This window comes from Oreochromis aureus, linkage group 6 (assembly GCF_013358895.1).
Source record: "Oreochromis aureus strain Israel breed Guangdong linkage group 6, ZZ_aureus, whole genome shotgun sequence".
Classification (NCBI taxonomy): Eukaryota; Metazoa; Chordata; class Actinopteri; order Cichliformes; family Cichlidae; genus Oreochromis; species Oreochromis aureus.
The window spans coordinates 19,179,602-19,205,987 of NC_052947.1; the positions used below are offsets into that span (position 1 = coordinate 19,179,602).

The 26,386-nt window shown below is 40.1% G+C and overlaps 2 protein-coding genes across 3 annotated transcripts in view; one reads left to right on the top strand and one right to left on the bottom strand.

Moving 5' to 3' along the window:
• The window catches only part of gstcd (glutathione S-transferase, C-terminal domain containing), a 51,452-nt gene extending 32,889 nt beyond the window's left edge, over positions 1–18,563 (bottom strand). The window contains exons 1-5 of the mRNA XM_031752230.2: positions 18,280–18,563; positions 17,723–18,156; positions 16,138–16,587; positions 14,537–14,809; positions 10,922–11,015 (exon numbers count right to left, since the gene is read on the bottom strand). Of these exons, the coding sequence (XP_031608090.1) occupies positions 10,922–11,015; positions 14,537–14,809; positions 16,138–16,587; positions 17,723–18,139 (1,234 nt within the window). The 5' untranslated portion in view covers positions 18,140–18,156; positions 18,280–18,563. The remainder of the gene's footprint in view (positions 1–10,921; positions 11,016–14,536; positions 14,810–16,137; positions 16,588–17,722; positions 18,157–18,279) is intronic.
• On the top strand, positions 17,879–26,319 carry ints12 (integrator complex subunit 12). Of its 2 annotated transcripts, none has more exons than XM_031752232.2 (7): positions 17,879–17,995; positions 21,234–21,397; positions 21,551–21,700; positions 22,556–22,734; positions 23,122–23,281; positions 23,397–23,540; positions 25,491–26,319. In XM_031752232.2, exons 2-7 carry the CDS (start codon positions 21,242–21,244, stop codon positions 26,046–26,048), a joined length of 1,347 nt encoding a protein of 448 aa, XP_031608092.1. In that variant the 5' UTR covers positions 17,879–17,995; positions 21,234–21,241; the 3' UTR covers positions 26,049–26,319. The 2 variants fall into 2 exon arrangements, with proteins under 2 accessions (XP_031608092.1, XP_031608091.1); XM_031752231.2 differs by lacking the exon at positions 17,879–17,995 and adding an exon at positions 18,578–18,697.
• Positions 26,320–26,386: the final 67 nt, after the last annotated feature.

Sequence of the window (26,386 nt, forward strand, 5' to 3'; positions counted from 1 at the left end):
TTAGCTGGAGGCTCTGCTTTCTACACATAATCCACAACATGGGTAACCGGATTAGCATCTCTTCATTTCCACTTGTAATTATAAATTAACACAGTGGAATGCAACATTTTATAATAATATGTGAAATGTTTGTTGTGGACGTACATTTTGAGTCATAGAAACCCATCAAAACATCCTCATAGGGTGGGAAAGTGTTTAAGCTTTGCTCATTTTGTTATGATTCACTGTTTTAATGTGGAATCAATTCTTTCTCATCCCTTATTAATCAATACACAACACTTAATCATGGCAAATCAAATAAAGACTGTAAGGAGTGTTTTGCTAATTTGTTAAAAACAAAAAAGACTGAAAACATCCCATGAAGAAGAAAAGAACATTTTTACTGAACTGAACGTGCACAAGAACATGTTGACCTCCATTATTCTTCAAGAGAAAAACCTCTCCTAGATCTGCAACACCTGCCAAACTGACTAATCTGGGACGAAAGACTTTGGTCACGCAGGTAACCAGATGGTCGATTGGCCAAACGGAAGCCATTTCTCCCAAAAGATCATGACAGTCCACTGGGAGGTTGCCAAAAAATAGCTTTCAGACTACGAGAAACTAAATCTTTTTCTCAGAGCAATGCTACAGTTTAAAATAAATGGCTGTCACATCATGCTGTGGGAATGTTTTTCTTTGACAGTGTCTGGGAGCCTTACAAGAACAAAAGGAAAGATGGATGCAGAAAAATCTCGAGCAATCCTTTGACAAAACCTTTTCTAAAGTACAAAGGATCTCAAAAGTCACAAAAGAAACAGCTGCTTCAAGAAACCTGTGGACCTAAATCCAGATTAGTATATCTGGAGCGACCTGAACGTGGCTGTGGACCAACACCAATGGTAAAAACTTCCAAACTGATATGTCACAGTTTTGACTTTGTCTTTGTGTACACTGGACGAGCTCTTCACCTTATCTACATCTTGTCTATCTTACTCTAGCTACATATAGATATAGATATAGTCTATATGAGTTTTATGGATTTAGAGAATTCATATGACTGTATAATTTCATGGTGTCCTGTGAGGAGTTCTTCAAGATTACTATGGATTATTGTTACAGACTATTCTGGTTTTTGTTTTTGGCTTTATTGGCTTTTTTTTTCTTGGTTATGTCTTAACCAGCTTGAACATGGTCGGTCTTGCAATCAACAGCTAGAATAAAAACTAGCACCTCCAAATCTACAGTGATGGTGGTCATCTTGAAAAGGATGGATTGTCAAATAGGGCTGGAGACAAGCTGCGGTCACAGAGGAGTTCCAGTAGTTTGGAGTCTTGTTTGCAAGTGGAGGAAGAGTAGAGGGGGAGACTGACAGGAATGTCCAACCATAGGGGTAAAAAAAATAAAAAATAAAAAAATAGATCTACTGTTAAAATTTAAAATAAAAACCAAAAAGGGGTGAATTTCTAGTCAAACCATTCCCAAACTGTTAACAAAAATGATTAAAAAAAAAAAAACCCACATAAGAGTGGATGAACATGACTGCAGTCTCTAGAAAAGAATATTAAGAATAAAAGAATTGAATTACTTAATAAATAAATTGAATATATGGCTTCTGATTATTTTGTATGATAACAAATATGACTTCTGAATATTGGAGAAAAACACAAAGTAAAAAGTCCAAATATTTTAGACTTCATAAAAATTGATTTAATCATTTAATTACACTATAATGTCGACAATGGAAAAATATAGTGATAACTGAAGGAAAAAATAGTTTTTCCCACATACAATAGTCCAAACTTTGCTCCAAAGGAATGGCCTGCAGAGACAAGATTGCACAGGCTGAACACACTAATCACTAATTAATTACAAGTGTAGGGAAACTGTGTTAGAAACATGTAATCCAAAACTCATTGAAAACTAGCTGAGGGTAAGGCAAATTGTCTTCCTGCTCCATACCCACACTGCAATCCCTCACCAGAGATTATTGAACAAAACAAAACCGGGGAGACAAATGAATATTCATGATATGACATTTGCAAGGAGCTCATCGTGGAGGCAGTCAGTGGCTCTGCATTTAAATGGGCACAATTCAAACATCACTGCAAATAGTGAAACTCTGTAGTAACCCTCCAGGGAGTCTAGATGTGTTTGAACCTGAATTGTAGAAATAAAGTGCCAATTATCCCTCTAATTAGGAATAAAAAAAGCTAGCTGCCTGTTGTGCTGGCTCCCATGTTTATGGCGTATCTTTAAATCTGCAATTTAAAGGCTCTAATGAGTTCAATTAATTGAGAATGAGAGGAGTGATTTGGGAGTCACAGCCTGCTGTTTGGAGTTGTAAGCCCACGGGGATGCATGTTAACCAAATGTAGGCGTACAGTTCAAATATATATCCTCACTTAAAATAATAAGATCATTTTAAAACACATGCATACGTATATATGGTTGTATCAAAATATTCTCTACAAAGAAACTACAATCTCTCATTTTAACTACATAGGGGTCATATTATTGTTGGGTTTTTCTCTGTATGTATCATTGTAGGATCTACCTTACAATATAAAGTGCCTTGAGGTGACTGTTGTTGTGATTTGGTGCTTTATAAATAAAATTGAATTGAACTGAACTGAATTCTAAGTCTGAAAGGTGACACTAGTGAGAAACTGTTTTAAACTTGGCCTCTAACACCAAGCAGTGGTGACTCCGGTGGTTTGAAAAAGAAAAAAAAGAGTCTGAGAGAAGTCTATGGAAAAGTGACCACACTACTCATAAAGTTACTTGATCTTAAAAACTAAAATATGTTCATTTCCTATAACATTTAGTAACATCTCGAATAATCCCGCTTCTTGTCCTAGAAGAGCTGGGATAGGCTTCTGCCTGCCTGCAACCATAAACTGGACAAGATGAATGGATACACGATAAAGCAGGGGACGCTTTAGGGTGGGCATAACTTACGACTGGTAAGCACTAGAATATCAACACCGTATGAGCCCTCACTCTTCGTGCACGTTTAAAAACACCACGACCCCAAGGACCGAATGGGTATGCTCAAAGTTTCAGTTTTACACAGTAATGGTATCGCAGTGTCAATTTTTGTTGTGTTTTGTCTTTTGTGGCAATTGGCAAATCTTAGCACGCTAAACTAAGAAGGTGAACTGGGTAAACATCGGGATGTTAGCATTATCATTGCGAGCGCATGGGCATGCGTGCATTTAGCTTAAAGCACCAGTGTGGCACCTGTTTCTTATGGCTCAGTCAAACGAAAGTAAAAACAGGACAGCAACCTTATGACTAGGATGAGCAAGCAGTTGCAGCGATCAACTGGTTGCCACAGGTTGAGGGTGTTACGTGCTTAACCCTTGTTGATACAGTGGTCTCCAACCACTGTTTTCCTTAGTATGATTGTAGCATCAGTTATCCGCCTGTTTCAAATATGCATGTTAAAGAGATGGGTTCGTTCAAGGTTCGTCTGGCACATTTGCACTTAAAGAAATGTTGCAGTTCCTATTAATCTTTCTTAATAACTTTGAGATTCTTAGATTAAACACTTTGGATTCGGGAGGAATATTTCATTTATTACAAGCATTTGGAGAGTTGAAGTTCTGAATGGTGTCAAGATCAGTAAGTTACATTTAGTGCTGGGAAACTGGATGGAGATTTTAATTAGTCTGGTATCCAGGGTTAGTTAAAAGAGAAATGTGGATACATGGCAAGTGTCTGAAGGATACATCAACTCACTAAACTTCCAAATAGATTACCCTTGACATTTGTCTGTCAAAAGCCTAAGGATGCTAAGCACCTTTTGACAAGTATCTGACAGCCAGGCAGACTTTTTTGGAAAAAAACAACCTTAGCCCCATTCCTTAACTTTCCCTCGTCATTATTACTGAACTCAAACCAAACACTAACGGCTTCCAGAAAAAACAAACTAAACACAGGCAGAGAGTCAACAATATGATCTTCAGAATAAGCTGATATGTTAATGCACAAATCAACGGTTAAACACATTTGTGGCTGAACCTGATGTAAATCTCTCAGCAGAGCATCATTCAGCCCGATGGCTAGACAGCAAAATAAGTGACTAAAAGTGGAAGTTTGAGTTTGAGCTTTGAACAAGTTTTTTCAACTGTTCAACTGTTCAAAAAAATATTTTCTCTAATTTTAAGAGGGGTCAGACTGAAATTCTGCTTGTAGCGTCAAACTTATGCATAAAGGCTCAAACATATTCATGCATCCCCACTAACTTACTAGCCATCAACGAGCTTCTGGCAAAATTCTGGCCAATTTTAACCACTCATCTTGGCCAGAATGAGTAACCTGGTTTGCATGGAACCAGCACATATTGACAATGATAATTATTTTAAATAACTTACACTGGATACAAGCAGTAACCTAAAGGAAGAAAAACTGAACTTTCACAGAAATGCAAGATTTCATTTGGAAGATGAAATCATTGTCATACAGTATTTATTTTTTTATAGTTAATGATAATCCAACAGAGTGAAGTTCTGCTCAAAGAATTAGTATTATCCCCTAAAGGTATCCAGCCAATATCTTGTTTTTTTTTAAATGAGAAAAAGTCAAGTTCATGAATCTAGGCTTCAATCAAATACAGCTAATTATCTTCTAGTAAGTTCATTAATAGTAAAATGATATGCCTGAGGGAAAACGACGCCCATGAAAGGCAGCCAAACTGATTTAACAGTGGAACAAATCTGGTATGTGCACATATTACAACCTTAATCCAAGTCACTGGAAAAGCAGAGCAGGAAACAAAAAGAAATAAATCCACCCACATAATAAAATAAATGAAACTTGTAATTTGGATTGATATTCCATCTCACATCATCTTACAGGCAAGTCTTCCTGCTCACAAACACATATGTTAAACATCTGAATCGTACCTGGAAGCTAAACATGACAGATGTTTAACAGCTCAGTGTGGAGAAAGCAAGCAAAGCAGTGAAAATTGTGCATGGGTCACAACTTTTGATGAAGCTAATATTTCCAGTGGGATTTAAATTAAAAAGAAGAGGATGATGCAGGAAGATGTCAGTTATGGGAATAGGAAGTTCCAGCTCAGCTGCAAACACCATTTCAAATCGTTTAATGTGTTTAATGTTGCCTCAGAATATTGTGAAACTACTTAACACTGCATGGATATTATAATACTGAATAGCCATTACAGATCGGCCCTGACAACACTGCATCAGAGCCCCGCGGGCTCAGAAGTATCACAAGTTCACCACATTAACAAAACATTTTTTTTTCCCAGTATATCTAAACTAATGGGCAGATATAGAAGCAAATCAAAACTTTTACATCAAAAAACGAATCATGTGGCTTGTACATGACAGAGGTCATTGATAATCATGAACCTACAGAGAATTAATACAAAGCCTGCAGCTTGCCTTCGAGTTTTAATGACCACTTAGCATTTTTAGCTCACCGATTTGGTTTAACAACCTCAGCTTTACTGTTTTGCATCAGTCTCTGATGCAGCAGCAAAGAGCAACTAGTCAAAAATGAGCAACTAGGTGATAATGGAGTATTTATATTAAAAAAAAGAAAATTTTAGATTAAAACCTCGGGTAAAATAAGAGAACCCAGGAAAAAGTGCTACTGTACCACAATGACTGGATTTTTCTTCTTACTTTTTAAAATTTATTTTAGCTATTGCATACACAGCCCTTCTGATTATATGATATAAAAATACCAATGGAGAAAGGTCACGAGGCACGTTTGTTTATATGTAAGATTATTGTGTTCTAGTGCAGCACTCAGTGGTTCAAAATATCTGAAACAGCACCTTTAAATACACACAAGCTAAGTTATTAATGTACAAAACAAAATATTCTACATGACCTGCATCCAGTTAAATTACCCACATAACCAAGTTCCTAATTCCAGTAAAAAAAATCTCTGCCTCATTTTTTCTATTAATCTATGTGTACTTTTAAAGAAATATACACAGTCAGCTGTGGAGTTTGTGGAATCTCAATCACATCTCTCTTGCAGTAGAAGCAGGGAGCCGGAGACAAATGGAGCCAGCTTTCACTCAAGCAGTTCAACTTCTGCCATGCTATTGTAACCTAAGACAAAAAACAAAGGAACTCGTCTCATCTGCGTGTACCAAAACAACCCTGAAGGATCTAATAGCGCCATGTCTCAAGCATGACAACTTTGCAGTTCTTCACCAGCTCTCGCCTTTTATGCCTCGTTGTCTTGTTCACCCCCTCGTTCCTGCCTTGTTTTCTACTGATAACCCTTGTCTCCCCTCATGCTGTCTCACCCCCTATCTCAATCTCCCACTGTCACCCACTCCATCATTCTACCATGCTTTATTTGCACCTCCTCTCCTCCATCTATTAAGTGAAGTGCTGGAGACAAGCCACTGGCTGTTCTAATACAATGGCCCCTCTATTCACATTGCTGTTTATCTGTTTGCAGACAAACCCTGACTAAATTTAGTGAATCAGTGAACTCCATACAAGCAGGACAAAAACTTCACATTACAAAGCTCACTTTGTTGTTCTACATATTATGCATACCTGGGAGCCTGTGTGTACAATTTTTTAATCAATGAATGCAAATAGGCCAGTATATAAAGCAAAACATCGTTTATGGAGATGTGCTAGCATGATTATTGTTTGACAATTGTTTCTTTTTCAGCAGTCGGACGCTCTGAGGTTTTTCCATGTATACTGTAAGACCTAAATTGCCACCTTGGCAATGGATAAAAACAGAAAAAAAAATGGATGAAGGCAAACTCTCATTTATTAATTTCAAATCCATTGCTCTAGAGTACAGAGCAGAAATAACCCCATTTCAAAATTTCATGTTTCAAAAGCTAGTGGGTGTTATATATTAGTTTTGCACACATGGAAATATTTATGCACACGTAAGGGGAAAACACTGAAATTTTCCCTATAGTACTGTACGTGTGTACATGTGTGGAGCCATTTGTGTGCACAAAAGGAATAGATAGATGGGGAGGCCCACGCGCTGGAGTTCTGTACAAATTGTCTGCCTTTCGTCTCTGCTCCTCTTTAATTACACAGTACAGAATCACAGGGGCTACCTGCATACGAGCCTAATTCTGCAGGAGCAGACATCAAGAGCACCGTTTATCATGCAGAGTGCTGACAAAAGTGGAACAGCTGAAATTTAGTATCTCTACATGATTTTCACTCTTGGTATAGACACCCCGCCTACATCACCTAGAGTACTTCAGTTTAGCTATCAGTGGAGTTTTAGGGAAGAGCATTTTAGATGTCACTGAGGTTTAGGCTAGAAATACATGACAAAGTCTCACTGTGGAACTACATTAATCAGCTAAAAATCAATCAGACCCAATATAACTAGGACAGTGCAGTGAAAAGTTTTTTTGGCTCTAATTCAGCACAACAGACCAACATTGAAACATTGACTATGCAGTTAAAGTGCTTCCATAGTCTTCTAATGACGTTTCGTGTGGGTTCAAAAAGGTTTCCTGCGTTTTGTGCCTGCACTTCTGAGTGTTGGGACCGTTCCTGCTGCTCTATTCTTTTTGTTGTTTTTTGCTTTCCCACGCTGCCAAACTCTCCTCACTCTCAGCTTTGTCATTACTCCTCTGATGCAATCATCTTCTTGGCCGTCTTCACCGAGTCAATCGGTCTCATATCCCCTCTTTAAAACTCAACCCTATTATGTCAGTCTGCCTTCCAAGTCCATCTTTCCTCTTCTGCATCTCCACCTAATCCACGATGTTCTGAAAACATTGTCCAGAGTTACAATCAGCCATCTGCTAACTCTGCTCCACCCCCAGAGTCCTATCATTTTGGCAACTTTAAGACGTCGTTCTGGATTTTAACTTTACTGGAGTCAAACTGCCAAAAATGAGTTCAGTGTGGATCGTCTTTATATACAATCCCCCAATTTTAGGACAATGGAGCTGAACAAACATACAGACAAGATATCCAAGTTTCCAGGATGACTTTAGTGATGGTGAGATCCCTATAATGTTTTTTTGGTGAATCTGTGCCATGAAAAGAAATTTTGTGAAGACTTATTTAACATACAATGAACTCTTCTAATTTAGGAGATGCCTTGACTTTCCTATACCTCGACCTAGTTTTCTTTAAATAAATATCTCAACACATTTTCAATTATTTGTCATGAAACTTCTAAAAACATTTCTGACTTTCTATCCAGAACCAGTCATCAAACTTAACAAATATGAGAAAAACTGTATTTAAATTTTTTCCAAGTATGTGAAGAAGATGACAGACTATCTGTGCACTTCAGTCTTAAATCAATCATCAAACTTGATACAAAAGGACCAAAGTAAATGAAGTCCCATACAATGAGAGCGCCAAATACAAAAAGCTGACCCGCTAACAGAAGCCAGATATTTCCTAAGTCTGGTCTATCCTCCTCTCCACTACTCTTCCAACCTTATCTTGATACTACCAAACAGCAACAGATCAATAGACGACACTCGGGTCTACACCTACATGAAAGCAAAAGTAGTGTGGTGTCTAAATGTGGTAACTAAACATCAATCATGTAAATCGCATTAAGGAGGGGGACATACGTTTTCTTGGATTCTAAAACAACAGATAGCCTGCATCAGGAACTCAGTGATCTTAAATCAGGTTGTTAGTAGCATTGGTTTTAATGCTTGTTGTTTTAATGGCAAGAGCCTCAAACCAACTAAGCCAAGCAAGTAAGTGTCTATAAACAGTAATTAGCATCATGACTTTACTTCAATTTTACAAGATTTAAAGTATGTGATGAGGACTTGAGAGACTTTAAAAGTTACATATTCATAATTAAGTATTTATTTCGCTGGCATAATGAGAAAAATAAATGAAAAAAAAAATACTACAGTTATTGAAATCTGCTACTGCCCAGCTGCCAGAATGGTGAATATCTGTATAGGTCCCGATTGGGTGCTTCCTCATTAGAAACCCACCCACAGACCTGTTGATTGCAAATGATCTACACTAAATATTTAAAAACATAACGTTTTTATTTTGCTCATTTTTAACCTTTATGTTTCTATAAATCCTACACTGCACATCTGTATACAGCTTCAAATGAAAACAAAATGAAAGTAAAGCCTAAATATTAAAACACATTTTTCATATATTTTTTTTTATCTCAAAATGATGACAGATAATAGAAGTATGTCAATGTGTTAACAGGCCCTTATTTGGGCAACACATCAATTTAGATGAGTGTCATATTGACTGCCTGGAATATTCAAACAAACAGAAAATAACAATGAGCAAATCAAAACACCGTTTGTTGTCAAAGTTTCTGTTGAATCAGTAAAAGTAGGAATAAACACGCTGGGAAATTAAGTCGGGGAAAATTAGCTTCAAAGTAGTGCAAGTTAAAAGATGGATCACAGAGCAAAGGCTTCAGTACGCAAAATAAACAAAATCACTCAACAGCTCGTTTATCTGTTTATTTAGCGTGTTTGCTCATTCTCTGCAGGTTCTTTGTTGTATTGTATGGTAATGTATCATTCTGTAAACCTGTTTTAAAGGTGCCATGGATAAAATGAATTTACTATTCAAGTTGCATGGAGTGAAAAAAAAGCTTAATATCATGGTAATGAAGTGGAAACTTGACCTACGCAAAACAAAAGCTGAAAAGAAGCAGGGATCTTAAATTAAGGTGTTTTTTTTAATGAAATATCTTTCTGGTTTCCTTTTCTCATTTTCTTTGATGGAGGAAATAGGCACTGAGAATGAACTCCTGCTTGCAACAATTTCCCAAATAAGCAAAAATGAAAGGAAGAAAGAAACTAATGCACTACACAATATTAAAGAAAATTGAAATATTTAAACAGTTACATGCATGAAGCATGTGCCTTCATCTACCTTCCCCAATTTCTTGTAACAATAACACTGAAGGGGCAACGTGACCGTGTGGCAGCAAGTACCCTCACCTCACAGCAAGAAGGTCCCACCAAACCCAGACTGTGGAGTTTACATGTTCTCCCTGTGTCTGTGGGGGTAGTCTCTCCGGGCTCCAGCTTTCTCCCACAGTCTATAAACATGCACGTCTATTCCAAAAATGGCCATAGATGGGAATGTGAGTGTGAATGGTTGTCTATCTCTCTATGGATGGATGGATTAAAATTAATGTACGGATGGATGGATGGATGGATGGATGGATGGATGGAATAACACTTGTATGTTGGGAGTGATGCATGTGCATCATTTAGCGTCACTAACAACAAAGACATCTCACTAAAAAGAGAAAATGCAGGAAAAGAGGCAAAGAAACAGATTTTTCCCTCTCTCTGTTGCTCCAGTGCCACCTGGGGCAGCAATCAACAAACCTCCCCCATTGTCTATCAGAAACTACTCTCACAGCAAGAAGTATCCACTAAGACAAGTGGGACGCTGTACAAGTTGTCTTTGAACCTTTTTAGGTGTTTTTATTGTTTTGACTCTTGTTCTACCACAGACCTATTTCACACTTTCACCCTACAACATCAGGAGGATAGCACATGTAGATTAAAATTCATTAGGGGACCCTCAAGGGGAACCGCATCCACCTGCAGATTAACATAAAATGTGTTAGCATAAGGTGCAGCTATAAATCACCAACAGCCACAGTAGTACCGAAAGGTATAATGCAAATATTTATTCATGTTCCTCGCTCCATATATAGTAATATTTGTGTTTTTTGAAGTCAACCCAGAAAACAGGTGGAAGAAAGAGAGGCTGTGGAGTGTTGCAGAGGCATACAGGCTTACTCAACATGAGGGAAGTAAAAATAGTGAAAGGAGGACAACGAGAGATGAAGACATCAAATAAATACAAGAAAATAAAACTAAAACAAACCAAAGGGGCAATGATAAAAGTGCAAGGGCAGGAGGGCAAAAATAAAATGGAGCCAGCAAAGAACACAGCCTCGAGGCAAGATTAGAGTTTACCTTCAGTAGGGTTGATCGCTCCTGGTAAGCTTTCCCATGGGAGGGTCCAGGAAGGGCAAGGATGAGGAGTGAAGACTGCCTCGATGCCATTTTCCTTAGGGAAGAACACACACACATGCAAACACACACACACACACGCACAAATATACAAATACAAGTTAATATAGAAACCCTACAGCCTTCAGGTTCTGTAGTTCAAATTGTTGTAATCGAGTGACTTATTCTGTACAAGCCCTCTGCTACCTTGCACACAATAGAACTCTTATTAAATTTTCGAGACAGAAGATTGCTTCAGCAGTACAGAACATACTCCAGCACATCTAGTACAATTAACTACAATAGCAAGAGAACCAAGGAAACCGTGGTAAACTTTTTTTAGTTCTCTCCAGGATGACAGGAGGGCTAACTATGCATTTAACTAGCTTTGCTATGCAAAACAGCTAAGGTTTGTCTAGATAGATGTAATATTTGTTGCTAGAAGGCAGCGCTATTTAGAAGCTTCTGATGAGGCTGTGTTCTCAGTTCTCCTTTCCTGCCGTGTTTCTCACCACAGCGTCTGGGGTGGCAACAGCTCATTTGCTACAGACTCTGAAATCGACTGAAACCGCAGGTAAACAGGCATGGTAGAATGGTAGAATGAACAATTTGAATGGTGTTTTAAAATGAAACTTGAAAGGCACATTCTCAATCATGCAATAGCCTCTATTGGTAAAGCCTTAATTTTTCAGCAAGACAATGATCCCGAACACACTGTCAATGCAGTAAAAGCACATGTGGATAGAAAAAAACAAAACAAAACACACACACACACACACACAAAAAAATGGAACTCTATCAATCATGGATTGGCTTCCTCAGAGCTGCGTTAGATCATCTTGACAGAGAAAAGAACAAAAGGCAGCCAAGATCCAAAGAAATTTGGGTCATATTAAATAAAAATTCATTTTTATGCAACCAAGACAGCGTAGATGGAAACACTCATGCAGAGGTTTCACTGAATTCAGAAATCAGTGGACGACACCACGGTAGCTATGTCCATCTTTTATACCGTCTGTATTTACATAGACGTTTGCGCATGGTTCAGTAAATCCCTGCAGCTATTTCCCATATAGAGAGGAAAAAAAATTTACTATAATATTACACCCCTTTAATAGAGGGTGTAACCTGTAACCTTAAATATGTGCAACACTTTGGTCACCATCTGTTACATTTAAATGTGCTTTATGAATAAAGACTTGACTATCATGTACAATGACATTACATTGGGATATCAGAAAAATACAAACACTGTGAGGTGCACTAAAAGCACTGCAATTAAGACTATATTACTAAAGACCCTTAGTTCTGCTTCTGTTGACACGATAACTGATTTGTGTGTTACACACTGGGGTTGAACAATGTCTGGGTGCTATATTAAAATATTCTAATATTTTGTTCTATTCATCTTTATATAAACACATGCTACTATATAATACAAACCAATCCAAGTCTCCAACACTGCAAACCCCAAGCTCAAAAACTCAAATCGACACCTTATAGTCTGTGCCAAAACCAATTATATTCAGTCTCCACAGTAACACAAACTTGTAGTGCAAATGCTGATAAGGTCATTTTTGGTCGCTGGGTAAATATGTTTGAGGTACCTCCAAGTACACTCAGGAAACATGCACCTTAAAGCTGTGATAATTTTTAATATGAAAAGGTGATTCTGTTTAAAGCCCTATTTCTTCTATTAAATCATATTCTTAAGTTTGATTGTTCACCTGCAACAAGGAATCCTGGCTGTCTGGTCAAGCTTTAAACCTAAATGACAAATAATAGGTAATAATACAAGACTGCGTTATTATCCTGCCACAACGCTCATTGATTTCAGAGAGGAGCTTTTCACGGGAACACACACAGACTGTCTTCAATCGCTGTTTCTGGAACAACAGCTCCCCTGTGAACCCAATTCATCAGACATAAAATCAAAGACTTAACTTCCTTCCTGCAAACCCAGTAATTCTGCTTTTTAGAAACCTCTATTTTTGATATCTAAGTTGTGTTAGCTCTTGTTAGGCAGTGATAACACCGGGTCTTAATTTCTGGTGTCGGGATACCCGTTTGTTTACCATAGATACAGATCACAGGCTGGGGCTCCACAGATCACTGCACGGGGAGCTTGAACAGTATGCATGAGTGTGTGTTAACTGGAGTGATAAAGGGGCAGAGTTTATGAGCCATTTGTAATGTGAATGGTGTTGCGAGATGAGCCCGCTGCCTCTGGTTAGCCGCCGTGAAGGATCGACTGTCACCATGTGAGACGGCAGACCTCTGTGTGTTTATACCTCGGTGGGACACACACAGAGGACATATATGCACACACAGACAGGCGCATTAGCCAACGCAACAGCTGCACTGCAGACATGATGATGGCGACATGTAGCCATCCTTGTAATCCCTCTAGGCAGAGAATGGTGGCCATTGTGTGTTTGTCTGTGTGTGTTCACGCTTTCCTCTCACAGTTTTAATGTCGGATTTTAACCTGCCAGCAAAACTGTCATTTACACACATGTGGGCCTAACTACATTTCATCCGGCAACACGGCACATCTAAAAGACACATCCCATCCTGACCACCCAGCTCACTCACCCTCATCAGAATTTTCCAAACCTCTTGTTTTTTTTCTCCTCGCCTCGCTCACATTGTTATAGAAATGTAGCCAGCAGGAAATCACAGAAATATCTTTCCTAAGAGAGCAGAGCAAAAAAAGCCAAGAAAACAGTCTGAGGGCTCAGTGGCGAGAGGTTAGTCAGGGTTGAGGAGACAGTCTCCTTTAAAACAGCTGGGCCTGCTTATCTCCTGCTGTTGCAGAGGTAATATATGGAGCAAAGAAATCTATAAACGTGTGCGAATGAGCAAGTCTCTCGACAATCCTTCCTAAGGGACCTGCACTGGGTCGTGTATCTTGCCTGTGCACATGTAGATTTTTAGCCATAACTATAAACTAAGTAAAGCTATAACATTTTTGTTTTGTTTTGGACCAGATTCATTGTTTTTATTGCACCTGAAATGAAGATAAGCTGAATGTGCACTGTCTGCACTCCTGCAAGTGGTAACAGGATCCGCTGAGAATACTGAAATGTGCATTTAAAAAAAAAAGCACCCCAGGCAAATACAGTGTTTTTTTTCTCATAAACAGATTGTTACTCTTAAAAAAAAGGTTGTTTTTTTGTAATGTCTACAAGAGCAAAATAATATGCATCAATAACAGCTCTGAATTTCTTTTTTTTTTTTAAAGACCACTTAAAATGTTAATTTTATGAGTGAAAGCAATCAGTGATAAATATCTGGCAGAAAAACTAAATATCCAACAATTACAAAAGTCTGCCAGAAACCGAAACATTAACTCAGAGCTACACTCTTGATGCGCAATCAGCAGAAAATGGAGGCATGAAATTACAGGGATAATACTTAACAACCACTCTGGAGGCTGCGAATCTGTGCTGTTAGGGGACAATGGGAGGCAGATCCCTTGATATTAGGTCAGGATGGAAGTGTTGGAACAAAACATGTTTGGTTAACATATAGCTGCAAAGCATGCTGAGGATTAAGTAAAGGAAAGTAATCATTTACTTTGAGTTTAGTCATTGTGGGCCTTGGGCCGCCGACAAAAGGAACCTCTGGGGCCATCTCCCGGCCTTCTTCCTCTTCCACCGGTAGACTGTGTTTGTTGTCCTCTGCTGAGAGAATTGGGAGTCCAGACGTGGGAGCCTGTGGTATGGACAGAAGTAGCCCACAAGCGTTGGCTGCCCGAAGCACCCCCGGTACCTCCTGGACACGGCCGTACCAGCGTAGTAGGTGGGGGAGATGATGTAGAGTGGCGGCAGCATGGGCTTGGAGGGAACACTATTAAAGACCAAGAAAAGGATGAAAGAGAAAGAGGAAAACAACAAGGAAATATTGATTAAGTGACTCGACTGACATGTTACTGCCAGCGGAGCGAGATGCCACGTTCCACCAGAATTCACACATCACGCTGGTGAACACTTGTGCGACAGACTGGCAAAAAAAAATCAAAACAGAGCTGGCAGGAGGAGAGGGTGAAGAAACAAACAAAGACATGATCTGAGACGCAGCATCAGGGCACAGAGTGTGTGTGTGTGTGTGTGTTTGCGCACAGAGTGGTGCACGGAGGCAGAAGGGGCACGACAAGAGGGTGGAGTGGAAAGGATTCACTGTGGCTGCATGTGTTGTGGACAGTGATGGCCGTTAAGAGGAGACACGCTAGGCTGAGTGTGAAACTGGAAACCACTGGGGCACAGCTGACTACTAAAAGCCTCATTGTGAGAACTTCAGTTCTTTCCCACAGTCGAGGAATAGCTGGAGACAGCTGAAAGGTGAAATGGAGGCTGAGACCCACTCCACTGCCAGACAATGCGGCATTCCTGATCAATAACAGCATAAGCCTGAACTTTACAGCTCGCGGTTCGCCGCTGCAGTTGCTACCGAATTCATCACAAACAATGGGGCGTAATGAATATTCAGTGAGTGCTTGAGCTTCTAAAGTCTCTAATTTTCGAGTTAGGAGTTTATGTTTTTTTAGGTCAACATAACAACCTGCCAACTCTGTCAGCTGTTCCCAAAGTAAAGTCAGTAAAATGTATTTCAACCTGCTGCATTTGAATAAAAACCCTCCCCGTACAGTGTTATCAGCCTTTGCCAGGTGGCTCCAGACCACCTTTGAGAGCAAAAACTGTGCCAAGTCTGATGCAGCGAGTCTTCTTAACCCAAGTTTCTGCCTGGCTGGATTTAAAAAAGGGAACTGGGGGTACTACCTGTTCACCCTGACCAGAGTGTCAAAACCACACATCATGCATAATTTGACAAGTCACCATAATAAAGGTATTAAAGAGCCAGCAAATTCATGTAACTGCACGCTCCGGTCTGAATGAAAGCATTCAGCCTGACATCAGCGCCACTTTTGTATGCACTGAGACAAAGCCTTTCCTATCAGCACTTGACTGTTTGTGTAACAGGTGTATTATTGAAAGAGCATTTGTAAAGAAAGTGTGTCAGTGAAATAAAAGCGACAGGCTTAAACTGAAAAAAATGGGTATTGCTAATAAAATTAATTGTGCTTTGATGTGTATGTGCCATTCTTAATTAGACAGTAACAATCAGAATGAGGTTGCTGACACCACTCAAAAATTAATTACATGTCAAAAAGCCCTTACCAGATACTGATAAATGCACGGGAGCAGCACCACATCAGTCAGAGTGAAGTACAGTCCCTCAGCAAACACATGCTCCAACGGAGGCAAATCTGCAGTCTTCACTTTCCTGATCTCAGAGTTCTCTCTGGTGGTTAAAGCTGGTACTGAATCCACAGACAGTTTGGCCAAAGCTGCTCTGAGCTCAAGTCCATCACAGGCCTGAGACGACTGTCCAAGCCCAGACTCGGAGTCCAGGTTCTCTTGGGTTTCAGCAGACTCTTCGCGTCTCTGCTCCTGGAGTTTCCGCCTTCGTATTTTGTCATCGTTGTGGACTCTGACAGGCTCTGCGAGCCTTCGCTCAAGGGTGAGAATGGAGAGGGGCACCTGCTGATCATCATTTGCGGGATTCTGGAGGTGTTCTTCAACAGCAGAGGGGATTTCAATTTCACACAATCTAGTCCACCGGCTCACCTAAGAGTGAGGAAAACATGCTGTTTGAGGTCTGTCCACAAATGCACTCAAAATAAAAAGACATTCCAAAAAATGCTGAAATACAAGTCCTTATCATAGCACTGGTCAACTGTTTATTGTGCAGGTGTGCAGATATTTATTTGTAATTTAAAACACAAAAAACATAACTCTGCTATGTGCAGAATATGTGTATATGTGAAATACATCTAGTTTACCACGGAGTGCTTTAAATTTCATTAGCCAACTGGGAACCAGCTATTATAAATAACCTTCTGGGACCCTGATGGGGAACAACAGACGGGCAAAGTTGTGAGGTATAAGAGCTTTCCTAGATCTGAATCCATTCAAACTTTAAAGCAAACTAAGATTTACTTCATTATTTACTTATAATGCTTTTTTAAAGTTGTTAATTGTGTGATGTCTAATGGTGATCTTAAAGATTTTGCATTTATTTAGTTTACTTGATTTTGTAGATTTGCAGATGGCCTTTATTTTTTGTTAACCGTCACTTTTTGTAATGACTGAGTTTTGGGGTTTTGTTCGCATTAAGTTGGTTCTGTTTTCCTTTCATTCAAAGATTTAATGGTTCTTTTTGATTTCAGCAAATCATTACTGATGGAGAGAGCATTACACTGCTTCACAGCAGCTTTCAGTTTGTTCCTGAAGTCACTAAATGGTAAATGGACTGGTTCTTATATAGATGCACTCAAAGCACTTTAAACAGCATGACTCATTCAGTCATTCACACAAGGTCTTTTTTCAATGCTTTCTCTACCGAAGTGCTTTCTATCTAACATTCACACACATTCATATTCCAATTACTGCATCGGGAGAGTAACTTGGGGTTCGGTTTCTTGCCTAAGGATACTTTGGCATGGACTTTAGTTTAGTTTCAGCTAACTATAACTGGTTTGTAACTGTGTGCTTACTTTTAGACATATTGTTGAAATTTGTGTAAATTTGTGTGTACAGTGTTTATACACTGGATGTTGACATGATGTTAATCCCAAAGTTCACCTATAGCCTACTACAGACCGTCAGTTAAAGTGTAAAACACTCAGTATTGCCCATGACCTTGCAGAGAGATCCCATAGTCACTTGTTTATTTTCTTTTGCTTCCCTTTTTGCCACTAACCTCGGCACAGGCTTTCAGACAAGTCTTCTTGAAACCCAGCAGAGCCAGTACATCATTTCTGGAGGGGTCAGCCTCGATGGTTTTGTTGATAATATGTCTAAGGACCACTGCCAATCCTGCCCTGCAGAGCTGCCCAGTCTCATCCAAAACAGCAGGGAGGCGACAGTCCCTCACCAGCTGAGGCAGAGCCTCTGACTGAACATCAGAGGAGTCCAGATGCTCTGGCAGCTGACTTCTCAGAGACTCGGAGCTGCTGGGTTTCTTGAAGACCAGGTAAACTTTAAAAAACTTGCACTCGCAGTAGGAAAGGAGGAACAGGACGATGGAGGTGTGCAGGGGAAGGCGCGGCTCCTCGTTTTGACAGCAAACATCTAAATAGAGAGAGGGCTGCTGCTGGTTTTCGGGCTGTTGCTTCATTGTAAATAAAGTCAGCACTGCGGGGTGAAACACATGTGAGGGTTTAAAAATTAGCCTCGGAAAGGTGTTCCGAGGTGGGGTTTGTAAATGGAAAAGCAGCTGTATCTAACACGTTAAATGTCACTATGAGTGATACTTACAGCAGCAGTAGCTTCTATAAAACCACGTTGTTGTTATGGTGTGGGCTGCTTCTTGTTCTTCCCCTGTGCTAAAGCTACCACAGCGTCACCTGTTTTCTACTTACGAATAAACAACACACGATGTGTCACTGGAAAAATACATGTAAATCTGTATAATATTTTAAGAGTGCCCGCTCCATAAAACTGGCTCTCTTTTTTTTATTAACTATTAAACGAAGAAGCCATGATGTGAAATATTCTGGAGTAACACAACTTCCTTCATAAGGTTCCGCGCTTATATCTTGCGGACATATTTGAGTGTTGCACAGGTTAGAGGAAACGGCTCCTTTGTAGGAAGTAGTGTTCTGCCGTCAGTTTTCCCATGAAATCGAAAAGACCGGATTGAGGAGAGACAAGCTTACGAGAAGCAGAGTGTGAGGTAATGTATTCCAGTTTAACGATTTCACTTGTAAATCCTAATTTCTAACTGTCAGCTTCGGGTGACGAGAACTTTTACCGTTGTGGCGCTATTATGGTCCCTTGTGTTGCTGCTAGTCCGGACTGATTACGTTACGCAGCAGCCGAAGTTACTCTTTTTTTTAATTTGTGTGAACTTTTAAATATTACACCCGACAGACGGAATTGAGACATTTGGGACTCAATCTACAAACGTGAGAAGGAAGATAATAATAAATATTTGTTTTAACCCACAGAAAAAAAATAAAAAACAAAACAGGACAGCACATGACATATCACAAAACACATCCGCATGTCAGTAACCTTGGAAGTCGGTGCTAACAAAAATGGTAAAAAAGCGAGAAAAAAAATCTTATTTATTTTGGTTCTTAGCAAGGTAGAGCCATTTAGCTATCACTAGCAGTACAGCATCGTATTTGTTTTTTAATCTTAAGATGACCGTGGCAGCACATTCATGGATAGAGTCTGACCAGTGCTCTCTGTATGGCTTATTTAGCGAATCATAAATACACAAAAGTGACAGTACAAATTACACATTTTACAGTTTTACTGCTGTTTACGTTCACTGCCGCCATCTTGGATAGTTAACTCGGGGTTGAAGGGTCTCTTCCGAGTGGGGAACCTGAGTTGAGGGGATGTTCCAGATTAACTGGAATCAACAGATTGACTGGGAACTCGGAAATTCAGATTTTCGACTTAATCTGGAACGCACCATTAATCCTAGTTTTAACGGAGATCTATCGTCTCCCCTTCAAGTGCCCTTCGTTTAGTAATAAAGATGTTTATTGTGAAGGTGGCAGAGCTTTTACTGATGGGAAACAGTTTTCACTAAATATTTAAGTCTTACTAAAATATTGACTTATGCATCATTAATGTTAAGAGCACCAGAAATAGATGCATCATGTTTCAAGAAATCTAAACAACATGTTATTTAAAGTGTTATGAAAAGGTATTTGCCCCCTTGCTGAATTGTTCACATTTTTAACACTTAAGTTTCTGTTCAAGAAACAAATTTTAAAGATAACATAAGTAAATACAGAATGCATTTCTTCATTTATTAAGGGAAAAAAAAAACTATTCAAACCTACCTGGGCCTCTGTGAAAAAGTAATTGCCCCCCCCCCAACCCAAACCAAACCAATAACTGGTTGTGCCACCCTTGCCAGCGAGAACAGCAATCAAGCATTTGCAATAACTGTCTTTGCAGAGTTGTTTTAATTCAGCCACATTCAAGGGTTTTTGTACATGATCAGCCTTTTTAACGTCATCCATCCTTCCATCTTCATCCGCTTTATCCGGGGCTGGGTTGCGGGGGCAGCAGCCTAAGCAGAGAAGCCCAGACCTCCCTCTCCCCAGCCACCTCCTCCAGCTTATCCGGGGGAACACCAAGGCATTCGCAGGCCAGTCGAGAGATATAATCTCTCCAGCGTGTCCTGGGTCTGCCCCTGGGCCTCCTCCCGGTGGGACATGCCCAGAACACCTCACCCAGGAGGCGCCCAGGAGGCATCCTTGTCAGATGCCCGAACCACCTCAGCTGGCTCCTTTCGATGTGGAGGAGCAGCGGCTCTACTCTGAGCCCCTCCCGGATGGCCGAACTTCTCACCCTATCTCTAAGGGAGAGGCCAGCCACCCTTCGGAGGAAGCTCATTTCCACCGCTTGTATCCGCGATCTCGTTCTTTCGGTCACTACTCACAGCTCGTGGCCATAGGTGAGGGTAGGGACGTAGATCGACCGGTAAATTGAGAGCTTCGCTTTTACACTCAGCTCCCTCTTCACCACGACGGACCGGTGCAGCGTCTGCATCACTGCAGCCGCAGCACCAATCCGTCTGTCGATCTCTGGCTCCCTTCTCCCATCACTTTTTAACGTCAGTCACATTTAATTCTGGACTTTGACTAGGCTACTCTCTCCCAAGGATGGCATTTTTGATCAGTCTCTATCTTATTGTTGAATCATTAACTCTGACCTTAACTGAGGCAAGTGAGACCTGCTATTCTTTAGATGTTGTTTTGGGTTCTTTTGTGACCTGGATGATTTTCGTAGGTCGGTCACTCCTGGGAATGGCTCTCATAGTGGTTCACTAGAGTCCCAAATGGCTTTGGGACCCTTTCCAGATTGATAAATGTCATTTACTTTGTTTCTCTGCTTTTCGTCACTTTCTTTAGATTGCAGTCTGGGGCTGATTGTTTTTGAGACCTTTTAGCCTACTTCACTTTGTTAAATAGGTCCTATTTAAGGGATTTCTCAATTTAATGTGTCTGACAGTAATCTGGTGGCAAGTGCTTTTTCACATGGGGCCAGGTCGATTTGGATAGCCTTTTTCCCTAATAAATGAAAAAAAAAACTAATTTTTTTACTCTTACTATCCTTTGTTGTCTAGTACAACATTACATCAGTACACAAGTTTAACTAAACATGTTTAACTACACATGATTTACTCAGTAGAGGGATGTTATTTGTTCCCTGAAGCCTGAAAAACTGTGTTTTCTGATCCTCAGTTTCCATCATGGCTGGACCTGTCAGTTTGGAGCTGGATCCCATCTTTCTAAAGGCACTGAGTTATTTACACTCCAAAAGTAAAGACTCAGCAGAGAAACTCAAAGCTCTCCTTGATGAATCCCTTGCAAGAGGAAGTGACTCATCATACCGTTCATTACAAAAAGTAAGAAATTGGAGACGTACATGTTTATACAGTCTCTTTACGCTGTATCTCGTTGTTGTTAAACCTTAATTTCCCTTTCTAAGACTAAAAGTTAATATTATTATTATTATTATTATTATTATTATTATTGTTATTATTATCATGTGTCCTCAGGACATAGAGGTATCAAAGGGGACTGTGTCAAAACTGACTTTAAGTAAGCAAGACTCCAAGTCTTCAAGTTCTTCATCTTCAAGTAGCAGCAGTGGAAGTAGTAAACCTGAGAAGAGCAAGAAAGACAGCGAGAAGAGACCCTCTGAGAAGGTACTGTGTGAATTTTAAGTCATCAACTAAGTGCAAAAATACTAGAAAATCTCAAGAACCTGGTAGTTGTTGAGATTTCGAAGTGTTGTGTTGGACCACACAATCCTTTTTGTAAGGGGAAGTAGTAAAAAAAGAAAAAGAAAGGGGGGAAAAAAAGTAAGTCAAGAACACTCTCTGCGATTTAAGCAGTCTTTTCTTCATATTTAACATTATTTAATTATTTTGCAGACACTTTTAATATTCTCTGATGATCGTAAACGTGCAGCTAAACGGCTAAAGAGCTTTTCGGGATGGAGAGGTCAATGAGTCGTGACAGGCCAAGTCAAATAGCTGCTCTCCCTCCAGCTTAGCCGCATGCCAAATACCTAACATGAATCTTTCTTTAGTCGGCTGTGTCCTAGTCCTGTTTGGCTCCTGTGAATAAGTATTTGTTTTGGACCTTAAGCACATGTACTCTCAGGCCAGACAGGCTACAAGGTTTTTTTAAAAATTATTTTTAGTTCAGTGCATGGCTGTAGCGGGCATATCAAAGGGAGTTTCTCTCCTTATACTGAGGGGAAAAAAGGAATGAATAGATATTTTTATTAAAACAATAAAACTTCTTTTTGGTGAAAAGTGGAGGAGTAATCAATCAATCAAGGTAAAGAACCAGCTCAGAGTAGGTCAGAGCTGCTTATATGTTAAATAAATTTGAATTCAGAAATTTCCTGCAAATCTGAGAAGCATACATGTGTACAATTACATAGAAGACTACTAGTGTTACAGTAAAGTAGATGCAGTTTGAAAATGTTTGTCAGTGATGCCAACATGCCATGTCTAAAATATGCTCTTTCTGTCTTACTGGAAAAAAAATAGATCAGGGTTGACTTGGGTGAGGTGGACCCCCCGAAAAAGCCTCGTTTGGAGAAGCAGGAGAATCGCTCTTCTCCGATCACTGTGCAGACGAGCAAAGACCTGCTGCCAAACATAAATGACGATGAGACCAGCGCTGACGACTTCGCCATGGAAATGGGCCTGGCTTGTGTGGTTTGCAGGTACATGTTGAATATTTGTAGATATGGTAAATTTTGAAGTTGCAGTTTCAAGTTTCAAACTTATTGCCATATCCAGAGTAAAGAAGCATGTCTCCCTGTCCCAAGGTGAGCCAACTCTTGCTTTGCTGTCCACAACAGACCAAAGAAAAAATCCACATACAAAATAGATAAATAGAATAAATGATAATGATAAAAACAGTATATGAGAAATGCAGTAGAAATATAGCATATGCAAAAAAAACCCACTGTACTTCGAACTTTTGCCACTTTTAATTATTGAGATTCATTTTACTCCATCGTCAACCTAAACAGGTAAACGTGTTAGCAGATTAATTATGTGTTCCTGTCATATGTCTTTACTTTCCTGCTGTGTTTTCATTCCTTAAGACAAATGACAGTCTCCATGGGGAACCAGTTGGTGGAGTGCCAGGAATGCCATAATCTGTACCACCAGGACTGCCACAAGCCCCAGGTGACCGACAAAGAAGTCAATGACCCACGGCTTGTGTGGTACTGCGCCCGATGTACCAGACAAATGAAGCGTATGGTGAGGAAAATAAATTCCAGTATCAGCTTTGTTATTTGGATTCAGCGAGCTTGGTTTGTTTTTAAGTAAAAGGTTTGTTTTTGTTTTTTGTTTTGTTTTGTTTTTTGTCCACAAGGCCCAGAAACCTCCACAGAAGCCGTCCCCTGCGTCTGCATCTTCAGCACCTGTTGTAAAAGACACACTAGTGAAAAAGACGGAGCTTAAACCCAAAACTGACACAGCCAGCACCTTCCAAGCATTCAAAAGAACAGAAGTGAAGGTATGTGTTAACTTGTTATGGTGTCCATCGACGTGCATTGGTAATGTGAATGGTTATACACAGCCCTTGTGTCGTCTCACGTTCTCCTTCTTCTCAGACAAGCAAAAGTTATGATTTCACATCCGTAAATTACTTGGGACTGCAAGGGAGAGAACAGCAGTTGCAGTCAGAGTGCAAAACTGCTGTGAAAGGCAGTCTGCATAAATCCCCGCAGAGAAAAATGAGCAGAAAGTGTAAACTTATTTTCAAGGATCAGTGTTCCAGCACGGTGCCATTTCTCCAGAGGGAATGGGTTTAAAACTTTTCAGAGTGCTTTCACTTAATGGAGTTCACCAAAAAGTTATTTTGATAGCAAACATGATACCCTGTAGTCACAGATTTGATTATGTTAATACTTCTACCGTGAGGTGTAAGAGTTTTCATAGTTTCCAGCAAAAGTATTGCTCAGGCAAGCAGGACGCGGCGTGAGTAGCTGAGGAATTTTCCTGCTTATAGGCTTTTATTTTTAATCAGATGCCGTAACAAAGCAGAGGCTGATAATTTGATGCTTCTGCTTTGCAGTTCACAGACTGATGCGAAGAACCTTTTCTTGTATTTATAGGTCATTTTCTTTTCTTTTTTTTAATCATCTGTTCACCTACTGTCTCCAGCAAACTTCTTTAATATATGGACAGTTATTATAATTGAGTACAAGAAGGTTGAAACCCACAAAAAGTGCCTGCAGAGATTATTGGTAATATGTTTAATAACGCACCACTGACAGTGAAAATTGTATTTTTATAGTACATTTCATTATATTAAAGCTCAGTGTGCTTAATACAGAAAAAGAACAACACCATAAAGCAGTGAAAAAAAAATAACACATATTAACTGTAGGCCTGTGTGCAGAGAGGTTTTGAGTCCATTTTGAATCTACACACAGATGTATTTGAACTTGAGTCAGCAGGCTGCTTGTTCCAGAGATTAGGACCACAATAATTGAAAGCACCTCAAGCGTACTTCGATCTGATTGTGGGAACAGTTAAAAAATCACCCAGAAAGTTGATTCTGTTCATCTGGACGTAGCGTTTTCAGTGGGAGAAACGTTTCTGTCACCCATCCAAGTCACTTCTTCACTCTGAAGAAATGACTTCTCTGTCACTCAACTCCCAATGTTTTCTGCTGAGTTGCAATCAAGGTTCATTGCTCTGCCAACTTCTCTGGTGGTCAGCTCTGCTGCCAGCAGTCAAATAGCACAAGCTCCAGTCATGTCATTGTTTCCAAACTGTTGGTCCCTTTTTAAAGCGTTGGGTGTCCTAGATAGATGAATGGTCTTTTGGAGTTAGTTAGATAAAGGCATTGTGACTTCTTCCCCAAAATTGTATTTTGAGGCACAGGACTACTCACAATAATCAGTCAGCTCTGACTGTTGGGAATCAAAAACACAACCCTGCATGCATTTGGACAACTAGTTTTCTTAACAGAGAAGCTCTTCCTGAAGTGGGCCAAAAGTGCAGTGATGTGACAAGAATAGGGGTGACCCAAGCACATCATCGATTAGGTAATGAAGCCTTCAAGTCCTGTACAAAAGCGTCAGTTAAAAATGTAGGGCCTCAGACTTAAAGGTACGTTATGTAAAATCTCACTACTAGATGTCAGTGGATTGTATTCAACTGAATATTGTTTTCTTAACCCTCCTAATTCAAGTGCATAATCTTAGCTATGGTGGCCACTGAAGGACAAACTGGTTTTTTGAAAATTAAAGCTCCAAACTAGGTTCTTCAGGCCCAAGTGGGAGCAACAGGGACTTGTTCTCAAGTAATAAAACATAAATGATAATAAAACATAGGGATGATCCTTCACATCTTGAGAGATATGAAAGAGATGAAAAGAAAATCCAAGTAGTTAGTTAGTACTTTGTTATTAGTCAGTATTGCGCTCTAATAATGACAGTAACCTTTTCCCATGCAGCCACCAGCCACTTCAGCCAATCCCACCAGCAGCAGCTCCTCCTCCTCGGGCAGCGGTCTTACCGGCTGGGCTGCATTTGGCGCCAAAACGAACCCATCTCTTCCTGCTAGCTCCAAACTAGGTTCCTCAGGCCCAAGTGGGAGCAGCAAGACCTTGACAACTCCTTCTGGACAGAAGCCTGTTGGGTTATCTGGGCTAGCTGGAGCAAAGTCAGGGCTTGGGAGTGCAAAGATATCTGGGAGCGGCAATGGAAACGGCTCCAGTCAGGCAAACCTGAAACCGCCTCCACCTCTGACTCTGGGTAAGCAGCCATTGAATAGGTCATCGAGCGGTGAAGGCCAAAGCAAAGGCGGCTCTTCGTCAGGGGCCAGCTCTCCTAACAGCTCCCAGACTGGAGGCAATGGAGGCAGTAACGGAGGAGGTAATGGAAACAATGGGAATGGGTCAAAGGCCGCACCTGGGGACAAACTACCTACAACCCAAGAGTCCCAGCTTAACGCCATGAAGCGGTTACAAATGGTGAAGAAGAAAGCAGCGCAGAAGAAACTGAAGAAGTGAGTGAGGACTGAGTGAAAGGAGGAAGAGGTGTGAGGAAAGGGGAAAATAAATGCTCGAAGAAGGCCGATTGAGTGCCAGAGCATTACGTTTCTATTTCAAGAGCAGTTGTACATCAAGTAACACCATTGAGTTAAATACTTGAATTTCACTTTGTGTAAATGCTGCTAGACTCGTGTGCCTCATCCTGTCCTTACAAATCTAACCAGTGAAAAAGTGTCATGTCACTTTTTATCAATTAGTGTCATTAAATGTCCTGTTGTTAAACTCGCAATAGCTTTGACTTTATTGTGAGTGGGTTTTCTCGATCAGTCATTCAATTTTATTGGGAGAAACGGAGA